This window comes from Saccostrea cucullata, unplaced genomic scaffold, assembly GCF_032062105.1.
Source record: "Saccostrea cucullata isolate Sc308-1 unplaced genomic scaffold, CSIRO_AGI_Scuc_v1 ctg376, whole genome shotgun sequence".
Lineage (NCBI taxonomy): Eukaryota > Metazoa > Mollusca > Bivalvia > Ostreida > Ostreidae > Saccostrea > Saccostrea cuccullata.
The window spans coordinates 363,917-383,285 of NW_026933720.1; the positions used below are offsets into that span (position 1 = coordinate 363,917).

Sequence of the window (19,369 nt, forward strand, 5' to 3'; positions counted from 1 at the left end):
GTTCTTGTTTTCAGTAAAAAAATCCAGTTTGAACTGGCTAGACTAGGCTGTCTAGACTGTAAATGAATGGGTGACGTCATAATCACATTGTATTTATACAGTTGATGACGTCACAATGCATAGGTAAGTCCAACCTATTTTTTTGCACATGACCCTAATTTTTTTGCACACGGTCCTTACAGTATAGTGTAAAACACTATATTTAGAGCTATATACTGAATCCCCACCTATCCCTACCCCAAGGACTGTACTGAGTTGAACCCCCCTATCCTCCCCAGACCCCCCAATCTGCACTCTCTTGACCCCCTCCTATCCCCCCAGGGGGCTGCACTCCCTTGACCCCCTTATCCTCCCAGCCAATCAGAATCCTCCATTTTTGAACCTCATTTGCATAATGTCCTAGATATTGACCTCGCCATCTAGCCTGCTACAGGCTAGGACACTTCTGGCTAGGCCACTTCCGCTTCCGCTAGACCAGTTCCGACTAGGCCACTTCCGGTGAGGCCACTTCCGGCCACTTCCGGTTTAGACCACTTCCGGTTAGCCCACTTCCGGTTAGGCCACTTCCGGTTATGACGTCACTTCCGCTCTATCTAGACCGTTTATACTACTTACATTAGAAAGCTAGAATAAAATTAAAGATAAGTTTCTAATATGTAAACAATATCACTCTCAAATTGATTGGAAATATTCAAATGTTTATTTTCATCATTTCAAAAAAAACAAAAACAAACAAACAAACAAACAAAAAAAAAACATTTACGTGTAGACATTGTACATTATGCATTGAAACCAGGGATTTCAATTCTTTGTGATGCATAAAGCCCCTTGAGGATTGGCATTTTATTACAGTTTAACCTAATTCAGTCATGTGGTTAATCAAGGTCGAGTGAAGCATTCAGAATATGATAATTGATACATTACTATTATAAATTCGTTGAAGCTACTTTCAATAATGAAAAACGAAAGTGACTTCGATTGATTGATTGTATGTTGACAAACGTCCCTCTCGAGAATTTTTCACTCATTTGAAGACGCCACGATCATGACAAGGAGCGCAAGGCGATGTGACTTATCGGCAGGAAATGCTGACTCCTCCATGGCACCTGATCCCACCTCTGATGATTTGGAGGCCCGTGTTTGCTCAGTTCCAATGTATTGTTTTATGGACTTCTAAGCTTGAATACTGTTCATTATTTCCATATATTTCATGGACAAGTAAGCATCCCCTGTCGACCAGACACGACTTCAGTGTGCTCACTGTCATTATTTTAAAAGGAAGAAAAAGACCATATAATTTGCAATATGTGACCTTAATTAATTGAAACTGATGGTTTTCTTGTTTCATGAAATATGGAAATAGCTTACCGTAATCAATCCCAAGGCCTATTTAAGGAATGTTTATAAGCCGAAAACTGTCCATTATGGCAGATATTAGGCGACCTGAGGCGCGTTAGCGCCGAAGAGAGTCTAAAGGCTGGTATACACGATGAGATTTGTAGTATAATACAAGTATTATAATACTTTTGTATTATAATACTTTATTGTACACACGCTAATACATATCTTATAAGATTGTAAATAAACTACAGTCAAAACTGCCATAGCGACCCACTGTATTAAGCGACTCACTGTCACATGTGACCGTAAAAATTCCCCCCAACGCTTTTCGTTATATATTCTACCTTTATTAAACGACCACCTGTCTTACGCGACCAACGACCGTGATTTTCCTGACCATTATTGGTCATTTCAAGCAATTTTACCTGAATTAAACGACTACATAATTTCCTATTCCTACTTTCGATTTCGGTCAAGCATGCTTCGTTTTTTAGTTCAAATCAACTACAGACACGCTTTTATTTCATTTAATAATTAAATAATGCGAGTTTTACGAATTAAACAACATTTAAAAATGAACATTTTTACTAACACTTTGATATTTATTGAATAAACATTAAAATCTAAAACATAAACACCACGTTTTTGTGTCCAGTGATCGAGCGCCATTTTGAAAATAGACATTCGAGGTCGATCCCGATATCATTTCATAATATAAGAATAAATGGATATTCAGCTATAAAACCTGCCTGTTTAACTTTAATTTACAAGTAAATAAATCAAAGATGTTTATTTAAGTGCATTGTGTCACCAATGGGTATGTAAACACACGCTAGCTAGTACCCATACTATGTGATAATTTAACCTGGTCACAAACAGGCAATTAGATACGGTAGTTCAGTTATGAAAAAAAGAGTAATTAGGTTAAAGAAATATTTCAGTCATAAATATAATTTAATTTGATACCAAGTGCATAACAAAAATCATGATACAGTTTTTATTCTTAGTAATATGCAAACACATGAAGTTGTTTATATGCTATTATGTAAAAAAAAAAATGAAAAAAAATAAAACTATTATTTGGGGGAAAAACTTTACAGCTTTTTTATACTGTATGAAAAAATATTAATGGTAGTATTTTCAGATGTTCACAATATTTCCCAATATTCAAATCACTTAATCATGTGTGGATCAAGATTTTTTTTTTCTTAACAGGACAATTGTAAAATTACAGCATTTTAGAGTTGAGCAGTGCCTATTAAAAAGTGGTAGTAAACATAAGGTGTTGTAAAATACATTCAACATACATATGATATTTCCAGCATTGTATATTTGAACACTGCAGAAAATAAGCAACCTGTATTAAGAGACCACCTGTCATATGTGACTTTTTTTCCTTTCTCCGTTGGAAGGTCTCTTAATACAGGTTTGACTGTATTATTCCCACGTGTTTTCTCCTGCCATATTTCTCTCTCTGTCAAAATAATAAAAACGATAATAATAAACTCTGCTTCAAGCATCTTTTTTGTGGTAGCTACAGCTTGATATATTCCACAAGTCCTCTTCCCCCTCCCATAAAACCACGAGTTTTTCGATATTTTTACTCGAAAAGTCGGCCATTATTATTTACCATGTGCTTTATTTAGTAATGATATAAATAGGATGACCCCCAATGTGAGTACATTTGATTGGTTGAAAGTGAAAGGTGAGTTAAGACTTGTATTAGGAAATAGAGCATTGCTCTATTCTTAATACAGTTTTATAAGATTCGAAAAATCTTATGATACACTGTATTAAGAGTGTATACACAGTAAGATTTTGTATTTTAATACAAATGTTATAATACAAATCTTACCGTGTATACCGGCCTTAATATCTGACATAATGGTCAGTTTTAGGCTTATAACTTACTTAAAACATTTCACCAATGTCGAATACTTCCATTGTTAAATTATTGTACACCCAAAGGTAAGGGTTCGTTCTGCTTGGATGACTACCTGGCACTGTTCATCAAATTAGGCCAAAGAAAACCAGTGTTGGTTTTTCTTCTGTCTTTGAAAATGGTAGGAATCATCGAGAGGTGTTTTACATCGATAGATATGAACATTAACTTTGTTTAGTCTTATTTATCCGCATTGCGAAATGTTTTATTTATATACTACGCATATGTAAAACTGTGTTTTATTAAATTCTTTACAATTTATTCATTTTACAACCCAGCGACCACGGATGACAACGTACAATTTAACTTTGAAAAAAAGACCTTCAGAATTCTCTTTTGGTTTAAGGTTTAAAAAGGTTATAAAGGTTTTATTGGACATATTAAACCAGAGAAGATATAGAAATATTGTTTATTATTGAATGGTCGGCGATATATGTATATGTCAAATTAAAGGCCACAGCAAGAGACTTATTTTCATTAACGAAGTACTTGTATATGGAGATAACGAACAGTATTCAAGAACAAAAGTCCATAAAACAATACAAAATTGGAGCAGAGCAAAGACCGACCTCTGAAACTTCAGAAGTGGGATCAGGTGCCATGGAGAAGTAAGCATCCCCTGACGACCGATCACATTTGTCGTGTGCTCCTTGTCATGATCGGGAAATAAGTTTTAGAATTAATTTTACTTTACATGAAAAAAAGATCCCTCCTATGTGAAAGTTAGTACCGTGAACCTTTATTTTGAAAATATAAAATCATACATCCAAACTGTAACATAAGAACAGCAAATATTCAGTTTAAAGCATGTTGTACAGATGCATATATTTTACTTATCATTTTTTACAAGTTAAAATCATTTTACCGAACTAATATCCCCATATGCACTTTCTCACACACCCACAAAAGATCGACCGGTCCTGTGACCGATAATGAAAAAAGTGAATGCGTGCTCGTGCAGTCAAGGTTTTTAAGATACGATTTGCAATTACTTACAGTTTTGTTCTTTGTATATTCCGAAGTGATTTCAACTCATAGTCACTCTTAAAAAATAGCAATGAAACACTTGCACTTACCGAGAATTTTCATGTTTGTGACAATAAACCAAGGTTGGAAATTTTGAAATAACTTTACAGCTAATGTCTTCTGTGACTTTTTATGCAAAAGTCTTACAAAAATTCTTACAAAAAGGTTTCTTTAACCGCGTAACCAGTCTTATCAGTCCCTGATAAACGCTTAAAATAACTTTTGATAAGAAGGTATCTGTTCACCGTAAATATCTTCCGTTTTCTGATGCTAAATCCTCTTGACTCTCTGTCTTATCCTTTGCAACAGTTTTTTTTCTGACTTGAACAAATTTGGTCGAGTACTTTGTCTCTTTCAGCCAGAAGACAAAATATTTATCAGATAACGTCTTAAAATTCAAAATATTTTATCTTTAATACGACAGTTGCCCAGAAAATTTTTAAAGGCGAATATTTTTTAAATATATATTCTTGTTTCGATAAAATAAAACTATACATTATAAAATCAAAAAACTGTGAAGGACTTCTAAAATGAAATGCTAGTATTTTGAGATAACAAACAGTATTAAAGCCCAAAATCCATTCAAAATGCAAAATAGGAGCAGAGCAAACGGATCTCCAATAAACCAAAGGTGGGATCAGGCGCCACGGAGGAGTGAACATCCTCTGCCGGCCGGTATTATCTGCCGTGTGCTCCTTGTCATGATCGGGAAATATCGGAAAATTCGTCGTCAAGTTAGTGTGATATAATGGACTAACAATTAGTATGAAAAATGTCGGTCAGAATTTAATTCAATGATAACTTGTATTGATGACAGGACCATTGTATCGACCATAGAACTTAGAAAATGATGACTTTGAAAGAGACTTGTGATGTTCTTGTTTCATCAACTTGTTTGTAAATAATTATCTCGTTTTAGAAATTGTACATACATTGAGCATTCTCTTGCGTATCGAATCAACTGACAGATATAAACTGGGTATGCAGGCGATAAGGGTATATTGCTGCATAAATAAGGGAAGTTGACGATAGAAATGTTGAAGTCATCACATTTATCATCTATCTTGATTGTTAGATCATCATTTACGCCTTTTTCAAGTAAAATATCCAAATATGAAACAGATGTGTCAGATTATGTGGTATCTTTTATCTGAAGCTCATCGGGATATATCGTATTGACATAAGAATGGAAATAACCAATGTTAATGGATTATTTTGTCGAGTTGAAAGCCACAGCATATTGTCTTCTTTTCACGTACATTTTGTATGAGATTTTGGACAAACTCTGAATCACATAAATATATGCACAAAAATAGTTCTGCTTATAACTGGGTGCAATTGGTACCCATGGGAATTCCAATAGAATATTGGAAGATCTGGTCTCCAAAAAGTATTTCTTTGATTATATATATATATGTCGTGCACTACATTTATGAATACAAAAATAGTTGTGTTAGTTAAACAACTGGACTTCCATATCACTGTTTGACCTGTTTGAAAAAAGGTACATGTAATAGAACGTACATACATGTAACAAAGTATTTTTATATTTAACCTATGAATAATTAATATTGTAAAAGTAAAATAAATTTACAATTGTGCACTCTTACATATTGCTATTATAATCCAATCGCATCATCTCGGGTCTTTCCGTCAGAGGTCGGAAAAACAACCTCGAATGTATTAACATCACCGGATGTTAAAAATTTATACATTTCCTGTTTATTCAAATATAGGATAGACGGAGTTAGAAGTCCCCTCTATAGTATATTTTAGGTAATATCATTACATTGAATAAAGATAAACTCCATATTCCACAGATATAGGTCTCCATGCATTTATTTCAAAGATCGTGAAAAGGGAGGGTTGTCATGGCGTCTACCATATACATTCGAGGTCGTTTTTCCGCTATAGTCGGAAAGGCCCGAGAAGTTAAATTGATTATAATCTATACAATAGAAATGTAAGCTAAATTACGGTAAAACCATCGGGTTCCGCCACGCAGATTTTGCCTGTCGAGAATTTTTGCATTTTATAACGCCCCTTCCAAACATTACAGAGTAACAAAAATTTGTATATAACTGCAACTTGACCATGTCTAAACGTAATGAAAAAAATTCAAATGTCAGGTACCTGTTGAATTTGTCTCTCTATATAGAATGAGAAATAAGAAACAGAAAGTTGAAAGCAAAAATAATAATAAAAAAAAAACCAACAAACAAAAAAAAAACAAACAAAATCAAACAAACATTGAGGGGATAGACTATTTTTGAATTTTAATAGTTATGACAGCTTTCTGAAAAGTCTCCCCCGTAGTCTTGTTTAACCAGCAATAACAAAAGACGAAGATCAAGTTACCAGCGAATGAAAGCCAACGGAAGATAATTAGAACATAGATTTAAATTAACATTGAAAGAGATAAGGAATCCACAAACCAAGTCAATCAGAACTCTTTACAAGCAAAGGTGGTGAGTATATACCTGAGTTTTTTTAGTTTTTGAATTCAAGTTTCATTTTCCAATCAACTCAAAATTGATATCCAAATTATTGCGTTCAATACCTTGGCGTTGTATATTTCGCATATGGAGTATGTAAGAAACACTCCAAATACGAGCTTTCAATATCGAACGCCCCGTTGAGGAAAAAAAAATGTCGTTTGGTCAACAACTTTTAAATTTTGTGATCAGTAGTGGCAGCCAGCTAAGATTTGTTTATTTTGCAACAAAATTGAAATTTATGAATAATTTAGTACATGTATAACATATCAATTAATGTGAGTTATTAAAACGAAATAATTCAAATCAATGGGAAATGTTTAGCTCTATAATAAAGGAATAATTGATATTATATTGGCACTCGTTAAATATATAAATGCACTCGCAAGCTGGTGCATTTGTATAGCCAACTCGCGCCAATATTCACCAATATACGTACTAGGTTTTTTCACCCTCATACAGAATTACTTCGCCCCAGTACCTTATCACAATTCTTATGGACTGCTCCCTTTCCACTAGTGTCTTACTTTTAACCTTTGATCTTTATATTGTATCTCTCAATGAGTGGCTTTATTACCTAGCGTCTTCAGTTTTCTTCTTTAAATATATAATATATATATTAATAAAAGATATCCTATACCTTGTAGAACCCAGTAACTTTACACGTTACATTTTGGTGGCATCCAAACAGGGGATGAGGTAAATAATTCAATTTGTTATAAGAAGCTTTTCTAGCCAGGTGGATTCCGAGGAGACTTTTGAAGATTTCATTACTAATTTCAATGTACTAATAGTAAATTACTATTATTGCCCCGTCCTACCCCCAGGGGTCATGAATTTGACATCTGAGAATCTACACAACTCTTGAATGCTTACTCGTAAGTTCCAGCTTTTCTTGTACAGAAGTTCTTGAGATGATTTTAATGACCCACCCTGCTTTTGAATTTTTTTTATTTTCTCTCCTTATAAGAGGTGTTTACCAATTTAACAATTTAAACTTTCCTTTAACCAAGGATACTCTGTACAAATTTTAATTAAAATTAGCTCAGTGGTTCTTCATAAGTTGTATTTGGAAATTTTACAAACAAGCGAACGGTCATATGGACGACGGAAAACTGGTGATCAGAAAAGCTTACTTAAGGTTTCAGCTCAAAAGAGCTTAAAATTAATAATAAATATTTTTATTTTTCAGACCAAGATGGATTGTTTCTCCTCAATGGGCAAAGTGTTCCTGGTATTCATCAATATTTTATTTATGGTATGTTTGAAATTTTATCTCTTGTCCTGGCGTTGTTTAACGAAATCGTGAACAGAAACTTAAGATATTCTAGTCTACATTTATCTTTGTTGATGATTTAAATTTTCTAACTCCGTTTTTATTCCCTCGTCAAAGATATTCGGGTTGATGTTAATTCTTCCCGGAATCCTAATTCTGGCAAACATTGAATACATCGATGAGAAAGTCAAACCTCTAATGAAGACGCTGTCTTACGGTGACGTCAATCTGGCTGACGTAGCAGACGGTCTCTCTATCTCCATGATTATCCTGGGAACCTTCACGCTCCTGGTGGCTACTCTAGGATTGTGTGGAGCCTGCAAATCAAACAAGAAATGTCTCTGTGTGGTCAGTTCTATTACAGTATATCCAGTTATATATATGTACCAATAACAAGTTAAATGAACATGCAAGAATCAGTTATACGTCATTAATATGAATTAAAACGTTTAAACATCTGAAAATAATGTGTTAGTGTACTTAATTAACTTGATGGGACTTCTGTTTTTCTTTTTAGTACTCGATAATAGTACTCACTCTTCTGGTGTTACAATTGGTCGGAGTGGCGCTCTGGGCAGTTGCCAATGATAAGGTAACTTACATGTGCTTAATTTGCATTGTTTTCTTTGACAAAAAAGTAGATATTTCTTGCGATGAAAGTAACGGATTTTGGAATTTATTCATGCAGAATGTATATAACCACCATGACTTTTTTATGTTTAAGGTGACCAACTCCATTAAAAGTGAACTACTCAACAACCTACAGACTCACTACACAAAGGAAGATCTATCAAGCCATGAAATCTCTACGGCCTGGAACTATCTTTTCATGAAGGTATCGACATACAAAAACACCGCCAAATAGTTTTCAAATCAAACTTATTTAGGGCGGCTTTAATCTTAATGATAAATTTCTTTGATGATACTTACCAATGTCAAAAAATGTTTACATGAGAGAAATTTCAGCAGTACTGTGCAACAATATATTAAACAAAAATGGTATAAATCAGATACGTAAAAATTTCAAGGAACTTTTGGAAAATTTGAAATTAAATTTTTCTTACTAAAACCAGTAACATAAAAACTTACACGACTTTTCAACTCTACAATGTATAGAACAATATTACACGATGAATTCAAGTCCAGGCTTGTAAAATATGAAATAATAAATATCCTAATTATATTCAATAAATATAAAAGATGAGTCTGATTGATGCTATCTATTTGGTTATTGGAGATAAGGTTTTCCAATAATCTGTAAGAATTCCCATGGGTACTAATTGCGTCTCGTAATAGGCAGACTATTCTGGTATTTATACGAAGCAAACTTTATGCAAAATCTTACATATAGGAAGAGGAAAACAATTGTTATGGCATTCAACTCATTAGATATATATCGACGACGTATGATAAATAAACAGTAGTTACTTCCATTTATATGTCGACATGATATATCCCAGTGAGCTTGACATTGATGTAACCACAGAGTCTGACACATCTGTTTTATATTTGAATATTTTACTTCAAAAAGACATAATGGTAATCTTACAAGAAATTTTCATGATAAATATGATGACCAACTTTGCAATCGTCAACTTAAATTATTGACGAAAAAGTTTATATAATGGGAATATTAACAGCATATCTTGTCAGCAGATACAACCTATCCTTAAGGACGTTCGATCCTGATATTTTGAGCGTATTTCGCGCAGGTCATTTATTCATAAAATTAAGCATCATTTTTAGGTTCTAACAATAAAACTGAATTGTACAATGCAAATTAAACTAAATTCAATGAAAAAACCGCGATTAAATTCCATTCAAGTAGAATTAAGCTAGGGACTATATTTTGTGGCGGAAGGTTTTTTAGACGAAAATCATCAGTTTTTTCCATTTGAACTATAACAGTACTGTTAATTTTGGATGCCTATTTTTCCATGCTGGTTGCACACAAAGCTGTTTTTTGCAGTGAAATATGCTATGCTGGTTCTGAAATATGTATTAAATTATTTCTTATGAATTCTATCAACAAAGTGTGACAAATATAGTAAATATATTCTGAAAATCCGGGAAAAAATTGAGTCAATTTTAACGTAAATTTTTACACTTTTTTAGTAATATTTGAAAATTAAGATCATATACCCCTACTTTTGATGTTCTTTTCTAAATATTTAAGATAACTTTGACCTATATGCTTAAAATCAGAAAAAGTTTAAGACTTTAAAATAGTTTTCTTGCTTATTATATTTTCAATGCCGGGAAAAAAAACATTTTATTAGTGCAGAAAGGTCAAATAATTGATTATGCGAAGCAATTTGAAACTTTATCTTAGTCACAATTTTTAAGTGTCTTTTTTTTAAACAGACTTAGACTTCATTTTGTTTCATGCTTTAATTGCATAAAAATATCGAAGGGAAAACGTCGAAGATGTAATTTTTAATTAAGACACAAATTTCAGTGCAGAAAGGTCATATTAAATGTACTGTAGCGCTAAAAGAAGCATATTGACCCCCATTTTTTGATTTGAATTTCAATTAAGCTATGTTTGTAGAAACTAAAAATATACTTGGCAAAAAAAGTTTAAGACTTTAAATATCAGGATCGAACGTCGTTAGGTCACATTTGAACTTACGTTTAATTTTCTTATCAATAGTTATGCCATTAGTTACACATTAATTCCGTTATTTCCCGATCATGACAAGTAGCACACGGCGGGAGTGACCGGTCAGCAGGGGGATGCTCACTCCTCCATGGCACCTAATCCCACCTCTGATGTTTTAGAGGTCTGTGTTAGCTAAGCTCCTGTTTTGTTTTGTTCCAATGGACTTTTGAGCTTGAATACCGTTTGTTATCTCCATATATTTCATTACATATGAAACGGTATTATTTTCCTTTTTGTAAACCTTTTTTTGGTAATGATTGAAGGTTCCTTAATTAACCTTTCGTTTAAAATGTGTTTTTAACGATTTCAATTCAAATACAAAAATTCAAACTACTAGTAATTTCTTTCAATTTTGCAAAATAGCTGTCTTGTTGCGGTGTCAATGATAATCAGAACACGACAAACGACTTCACAAACACCCCGTGGAAAACCTCCTCAGCTGGTACAAAGAAAGTCCCCATCTTTTGCTGTACCGGGATCAACACCAACAACTATAACCTCATCCTCTTCACGTCATGCACGGATGACGTGTATAAAGGCTTTTACAATACAGTAAGTTCAGGAACATAGATATAGCTCAAAGTTTTATCTTAAATTTCATAATCAAATTTGGTGTCAGAAATTATAATCCAAATCCCTGACTAAATTGACTGAAGTACGTTTTTATCAATAACAGGGTTGTTACAGTGCTGTAGAAAAGGCCATATCTACCTATACTTTGTACTTCATCGCTACCGGATGTATCATCTTAGGCGTAGAGGTAAAGTAACTCAGGACTATTGAAAGAGATATCCAATCAGTCTGTTAGGTCTTTGTTTTTAAACCGAATTTGACGAGGAAATGTTCCATCTAGCTGATCAAAACATAGGGTTCACGGCGGAGGTGACCGTTCAAGAGGGGATGCTTACCTCTCTGAGGCACCTGATTCCACGTCTAGAATTCCTTCCGTATTTTATGCCCTTTTGACAGATTTTGTTTTGTTTTTACTTTTTTGAGATCGATTACTATGTGTTATCTTCACCCTTTCTCATCCTTCTAACCACTCTGGCAAGTTGCAGAGGTTGGTCATACTTAAAAGTTAAGCGTTCCTGGTTTTCATTGAGATATTTACTCTGATTGACAAATGGTATTTACGCTGCTTGACAAATGGAGTTTTGTAATTTTCCATCATTTTCAAAAAAAAAATTGTAGTGATATACAAACTGACCAAATAAATGATAAAAACATTTATATCATTATATTGCAAAAAGTTATGGCGTTTATTTCAGATTATTGGTCTCGTGTGCGCATGCTGTTTGTGTAAAAACATTGGAAAGAAAAAGCAGGAAGTTTCCCCCCGTAAAAAGAAGAAAAAATAATTATAGAACATGATAATCAAAAAGTTTGAATGAAGAATAACAAAGTTACATTTGGATTCCTCATTGAAAACTAGCTTCTACTCGATAAAATATTACTTTGAAAATCAATTTGCAAATTAATTTCAATCTCTAATGACAACCATGTAAGTTTTTTTTTTAAAGATTGAATTGTCTTTTAATAAACTTTTGAATTGTTGTTCTCTGCTTTGTAATCCTTCAGGCATTAATAATTTACAAGTATATCATTAAAGTATCAGTCACATTATCCAGCCATGGGGTAGACGATGAGAAACCGATGGTTCTTTTTAAAATGGCGTGGTTGCCGGCCGGACATCTATAGTAATCGGACGGTGACAGAGGCCATTTGGCGCATCGGTGGGGGTCATCGGTAGAAAATAAAGTATCAGTCACATTATCCAACGATGGGGTAGACGATGAGAAACCGATGGGGTTTTTTCTATATAAAAATGGCGTGGTGGCCGGACGGACACCTATAATAATCGGACGGTGACTGAGGCCATTTGGCAAATCGGTGGGGGTCATCGGTAGAAAATAATTTGTAGTTAAAAATCAGCGATGTCTCCACCGATGTCCCATATCGCTCCTCAACAACAACCCATCATTAACACATCTTTCAAGGATTGACCGATGTCTGACCGAGCATCGTTAAGTGTCCGTTGAATCTGCGGTCATCGGGGGGGGGGGGGGCGGCGGGAGGGGGGCTGAGTGGTGGGCAACAGATCATTGGTCGATTTTCCACCAAACATTGGCCCATAGTCGACTGACGTACGAATGATGTTCATCAATGTATGAGCGATGTAATATACATCGGCCGATTTCCCTGGAACATTGTTTTATGATTAGCAATGTATCGCTGGGCCTTTGTAAGTCTAGTCGGCAACCACGCCACTTTGATCAAAAAACGCATTGGTTGCCCATCGTATACCCCATTGCTGGATACTGTGAGTAATACTTTATGCCTTAGTCACAATTCCCGGCCGGTGGCCGTAGACCGGTGGTAATCCGTGGTGTGAGCGATGCCCCAACATCGGTCCACATCATCCTAGTATTCATTCATTTAACAGTCACATTACCCAGCGATGGGGTATACTATGGGCAACCATTTGATAAAAATGTAGTGGTTGCCGGTCGGACTTACAAAGGCCCAGCTATGCATTGCTAATCATAAAACGATGTTCCAGGGTAATCGGCTGATGTATCTTACATCGCGCATACATTGGTGAACAACGTTCGTACGTCGGTCGACTATGGGCCAATGTTTGGTCGAACATTGACCGATGATCGGCCGATGTCTGTTGCCCACCACTCAACCCCCCCCCCCCCCCCCCCCCAATGATCTCAGATTCACCAGACACTTGAGAATGCTCGGCCATACATCGGCCAATCCTTGAAAGATGTGTTAATGATGTGTTGCCGATGAGGAGCGATGTGGGGCATCGATGGAGATATCGCTGACTTTTAACTGCAACTTATTTTCTACCGATGAATCCCACCGATTAGCCAAATGGCCTCAGTCACCGTCCGATTATTATAGGTGTTCGTCCCGCCACCAGGACATTTTTTATGAAAAAAAAAAACGCATCGGTTTCTCATCGTATACCCCATCGCTGGATAATGTGACTGATACTTAAGATATTAACAACAGTGAAGGAGAAACTTCAAGACTACTGTGCAACAATATACACTGTATTCAAGAAGTGGTGAAAATCAGATGTGGATGCTTACAAATTCCAAGGAACTTTTGGACAATTTAGAATCACAAGATTTTAACAAAATCAGCAGCTTAAATTTTTACGACTTTATACACAATCATTCCCCGCGATAAATTAAAGTCCAGGTTTTTTTTATATTATTCAATAACCAGAAGTGTCTGTCGAGACTGAAGCTCTACTGGTTTGCACTTAAAGCAAATGAAGAAAAAAGTACTTAGGCAGTTGGGAATTGAATCTTTACAACAGCAATAAATAGAATAATATCCTTGATTATAAGTCTCTTTATGTTCTTAGTTAAGTCTACTTGCATGCCACATTATATTATAATCAGACTAAAACTGCATCTGGAGTAGCATTTGAGAGTATTTAACAGAAATTTCTATTTTTAGTAACCACGGCAACACCGTTCATAGAAATCAAAAACCGATATACAGAATTATGTATCTTAGTGTAGTCTACTTGTGTGCCAAGTTATATTGCAATCAGACAAAAACTGTAGGAGACGTAGCATTTTGAAAGAATTTCACAGAAATTTCTATTTTTAGTAACCACGGCAACACCGTTAATCGAAATCAAAAACCGAAAAGCAGAATTATGTATCTTAGTATAGTCTACTTGTGTGCCAAGTTATATTGAAATCAGACCAGAACTGTAGGAAATGTAGCATTTTGAAAGAATTTCACAGAAATTTCTATTTTTAGTAACCACGGCAACACCGTTCATCGAAATCAAAAACTGATACACAGAATTATGTATCTAAGTGTAGTCTACGTGTGTGCCAAATTATATTATTATACCTCTACTGATTTTTCACTATATAAAAGTAAATCGATATATTTTGCTGATTTCCTTAAAATCACCGTAAATAAACCGATTCCCTGCAAAACAGACCGATTCCCTGCAAAAAAAGTACGTTTTTTTGATGAAGTGATACACACCTATTCGGAACGCTTGACATTTTCTTTCAACTCACGACAAACTTAAAAATGTTCCGAATAAACTCATGAATATTCATTAGTGAATCGAAATGCATCGCGATACAACTGGTCCCAAATCAATCAAAAAGAACCAGTTTACTTGAAGCGAACAACAACAGAAATGGCGTGCTCAATTTTGCGTAATGTTACTTTCGATTTTACTAGGTAAAAACTCGGACAATGAACTGATTTATTGATAAAATGGAATTCCTTTCATGACTGTATTCTGTTTTTGTCGTTTTTTTCCCTTAATTTTTTCATTTTTTTAAACATTGTTACTGAATACAGTATTGAATATAATTTTTTTCAAATGTCTTGTTTGTATCGGTATAATAAAACAGTTAAAGTATATCATTTCGGGAGTCAGCAAGATTCCAGTTCCCTTGAGCAAGCCTATTTCCCTCGGCGCAAGCGCCTCGGGAAATAGACTGCTCTTGGGGAACTGGAATCTTGCTGACTCCCTCAACGATATACTTTAACTGTATACTGAAATCAGACGAAAACTGTAGGAGGAGTAGCATTTTGAAAGAATTTCACAGAAATTTCTATTTTTAGTAACCACGGTAGCACAGTTCATCGAAATCAAAAACCGATATACAGAATTATGTATCTTAGTGTAGTCTACTTGCGTGCCAAGTTATACTGAAATCAGACAAAAACTGTAGGGGGAGTAGCATTTTGAAGAAATGTTTACAGACAGACGGACGGACGCCGGACGCATTACTGTCGCATAAGCTCTTCTGGTCTCTGACCAGTAGAGCTAAAAATAGAACTCGTAAATTTTCTTACCTGGTCATTGGTTATTTGCAAAATTACTTTGTTAAAAACATTCTGATTATACACACAAGTACTCTGAAGATGACATCAAAAGAATGCTTGAGTGTCTGATTGACAATATCTCTGTGGTTTTGGAGACCAGGGGGTCGTAACATAAAGGCTACTTAAGTCTAAGACCGTGCTTAAGTAGGACTTAAGTACAGTCTAAAACTTAAGACCGTAACTAGAAGCATGCTAAGATTTGTCAATCTTAGCAAAACTTAGGCGGCCGGTAGAGGTGACTTAAGTATGTCTTAAGTTTCTTATACATGTATTTCGACTTATTTAATGTTAACTTTCGATGTTAAAACATTCCTCTTTTCATAATATGCATTAAAGAAAATAACTATCTGTATTTGACGCTGATTTAAAAATCTTATTTTTTCGTTGGGGGGGGGGGGGGCTCAGTGATTCCAATATCACTTCCAACACAGCGTACATGTAAATACAAGGTTTAATTTTAGGGGTACCTCTAAAAATAGTCGTACCTCGGTTATAGAAATAAATTGAACACAGTAATAAACCATGGATCTGTATGTTCACTTTGAAAATATGAGTTGAAATAATTTGTTAAAGACAGAAAAGAATGAGGATGATGACTAAACAGTAATAAAGAAGTATCTTTAAAGTAAAATAAATGAATAAATAAAAGACAGGGTTCACGACAGTTCGAGAGAGAGAGAGAGAGAGAGAGAGAGAGAGAGAGAGAGAGAGAGAGAGAGAGAGAGAATTGCTGATAAGTGGAGACATAGAAAAATATCCCGATTTTTTTGTATCCTTGAATTAAATTGCAAATTAGTATATCATAAAACTTCCACAGTTTTTGCTTATGACATGCATGGCCTGATACATGTATACATAGCGGGGATTCAAAATGTTTAGAGTTTCAATTTCAAGTGGAAAGGCGGCCGATTATCTTTTCTTGTCTGCGATAATAAAAGGGTAAGTGAACATTCGTCAAAACAAAAGAGTTACAAAGGCACACTGAAAACACCTCAGGTGATAAAACAATTGTCGTGAACATTTACAATTAACCACAAATTGCTACTTTCTGACCGTGTGGTATTGATTTCAAACATTCCGAATAACTTATAACATAATTATTATTTTAATACGAAATCTAATCTAACATACTTAAACCGATAGGTAAGGACATCAACCTTAGTATGTAATTAATTAGAACCCTAACTGAATCACTTTTAGCAATATATCTATATTAAATCAAAAACCATAGATTGACTCATATGAAATATTTTTAACATATAAGTTTGACTTAGCTAAGACCTCGCTAAGTTCGCTTTATGATACGGTTTAAGACATACTTAAGTAGTACTTAGACAGGTCCTAAGATTATGCCTAAAACGTACTTACGACCCTACTTAAGTCAAAAACTTAGCAAGCTTTATGTTACGAGCCCCAGGTCTTCCAACAATCTATTGGAATTCCCATGGGTACCAATTGCGCCTTGTTTTAGCAGACCTATTTTTGCATTCATATGAAGCAGAATTTGTTCAAAATCTTATGTGTGAAAAGAAGAAAACACTTCCTCTGGCCTTCAACTCGACATTCAGATATATCGACGACGCATTGTCAATTACCAATGGTAATTTCCATTCCTATGTCGATAAGATATATCCTGGTGAGCTTGAGATAAAAGACATAAAAGATACCACAGAGTCTGACACATCTGTTTCATACTTGAAAAAGACGTTATTGGTAATCTAACAACCAAGCTCTATGACTTTAACTTTTCTATCGTCAACTACCCATACTTATGCAGCAACATACCGTTATGACACCTGCATGCGGAATTTTTACACTGACACTCAAAAGAAAAGCAACACCCTAATTTTAGGGTGAAAATTATATACGGGATATAACCATGTACCAAAAAAGTTAGGACATCTTTAACTTTGCCAAATCAGTTATTTAACGGTTGAATGATTTTCATCCATTACCGCAAGTTGACTTTTAGCCCTCTTAACAGAAAACAAAAATAAGCATTTTAAATAAAATTATTGACAATATTTTGGGGTTTCAAGGTTTTGTAGCTGTTAATCATTAGTATTGTACTAAAATGCCGGGAAAAAAATTCTTCTATCTTTTTCCGTATGTGATTTCCTCAAAATGACTGAAAGCACGCATTTTCATTGCTGGAAATTCTCAAAATAAGAAAAAGGAGAGCTGCAGATGCAAATATATACTACATAGCGACTTTTCGGACTCATGTATTTCAAATGCATGAATGACAGTTCCTTGACCGGAAGTCCAAGGGTTACTACACAACACAAAGTTAGAGAAAATTCGACCTCAGTATCTGAAAAACAGGCATTTAAAAATGCCCAAGAATATTTGTTTCGCTCAGATTAAGACATCCATAAACCTATTGCATGGTAGAAATCGGGCTGCATTTGTTGTACATGGCGGACTAGCACGTATAATTGATTTCATTGTGTTGGAAAATAACCAGGGGGTCGTAACATAAAGGGAACTTAAGTATGTCTTAACTATCTTATCTACATATTTAGAAGAGATAGATTTAAAAATCTCGACGTTAAAACATTTCTTTGTTCATATTATGCATTTAAAAAAAAACAATTTACCAAATGAATGTAAAATAGTGATAAATAAGTTCTAGCTTTTTGCGGGGGGTGGGAGTCGGGTTTGAAAACAGATTTATTGAACACTAATTCTAGTATCAGTCTTGACATGGCATATATGTACATGCTAAAAAAATTTTTTGAAATATTAATTAAATTATATAATTTATGTTACTTACTATCTGTATAATTTGGAAAATAAATTGTGAATTATTATGTTGGCTGTGACATTGTGAGATATAATAGACTTTAAAGACAGAGATATTGTTGGTACGGTAAATTAGAAAATGAATTTTCTCAGATTTATTTCATGTAGGTCTATAGATAAACGTTCGATTTATCGTGCCACATGTCCGCGACTATGGCAAAGCGAGTGAATATTTTTCAAAACAAAAGAGTGACAACAAAAGGGTAACTGAAAACATCGCAGTCTAGAGTGATAAACAAAAGTCATGTTTTTACAATGAATCATTATTATGATTTATAATTTTCAAATATTAAGAATAATTTTTAATTGTATTTTTTTTACTATGAAATCTAATCCAACCTAACAACCGATAGCTTATTACGAACATCAACTTTTATACATGTGTATACTTAAAAATGTAACTGATTAATTTTTTAAGTAAATTACGTGAAAAACTAGGGTTATGTATGAAAAATAAAGTGAACTTAAGTTTGACTTAGTTAAGACCTTGCTAAGTTCGTTTTATGTTACGGTTTAAGACATACTTAAGTAGTACTTAGGCATGTCCTAAGATTGGGCCTAAAACATACTTAAGACCCTACTTAAGTCAAAAACTTAGCAAGCTTTATGTTACGAGCCCCAGATGTTGATATGCGATTAAAAATAATATGTAAATATGGTTACAATATATCCTTGAATTCCATAAAGTTTTCATTCAAAATATAATCAAGGCCATGAGATTTTTCTCGTTATATAGCATCCGATATTTGTTTTTCAGTGATTTCAGTTTCTAATTCTTCAAACACGGTATTTCCTGTGTCCACGGGGGATTCGTTATCCATACTGGTATAGATGTAGATAAATCACTCACTCCTCCGTGGCATACGATCCCACCTCCGATGTTTTGGAGTTCGTGCTTGCTCTGCTTTCGTCTCCTTTTTTTAAGGCCTCGTTAT

General features: G+C 34.4%; 2 protein-coding genes across 2 annotated transcripts in view; one reads left to right on the forward strand and one right to left on the reverse strand.

The window, feature by feature from the left end:
• Nucleotides 1–4,374, reverse strand: part of LOC134239070 (uncharacterized) — a 32,138-nt gene extending 27,764 nt beyond the window's left edge. The window contains exon 1 of the mRNA XM_062721225.1: nt 4,360–4,374. Coding sequence (XP_062577209.1) covers nt 4,360–4,372 — 13 coding nt within the window. The 5' untranslated portion in view covers nt 4,373–4,374. The remainder of the gene's footprint in view (nt 1–4,359) is intronic.
• A 2,364-nt stretch (nt 4,375–6,738) lies between these two features.
• Nucleotides 6,739–12,234, forward strand: LOC134239099 (tetraspanin-18-like). Its single transcript, XM_062721255.1, has 8 exons — nt 6,739–6,777; nt 7,997–8,062; nt 8,198–8,428; nt 8,598–8,672; nt 8,805–8,915; nt 11,106–11,294; nt 11,419–11,502; nt 12,011–12,234. The coding sequence occupies exons 2-8, from the start codon at nt 8,003–8,005 to the stop codon at nt 12,098–12,100; spliced, it is 840 nt and encodes a 279-aa protein (XP_062577239.1). The 5' UTR covers nt 6,739–6,777; nt 7,997–8,002; the 3' UTR covers nt 12,101–12,234.
• The last annotated feature ends 7,135 nt before the right edge of the window (nt 12,235–19,369 follow it).

Bases quoted from the DNA above. Each gene is read 5' to 3' on its own strand.
- LOC134239099 (XM_062721255.1), top strand. From the start codon at position 8,003: ATGGATTGTTTCTCCTCAATGGGCAAAGTGTTCCTGGTATTCATCAAT. The intron at 8,063-8,197 runs GTATGTTTGAAA...CCCTCGTCAAAG, and splicing joins TCATCAATATTTTATTTATG to ATATTCGGGTTGATGTTAAT. The intron at 8,673-8,804 runs GTAACTTACATG...TTTATGTTTAAG, and splicing joins GGGCAGTTGCCAATGATAAG to GTGACCAACTCCATTAAAAG.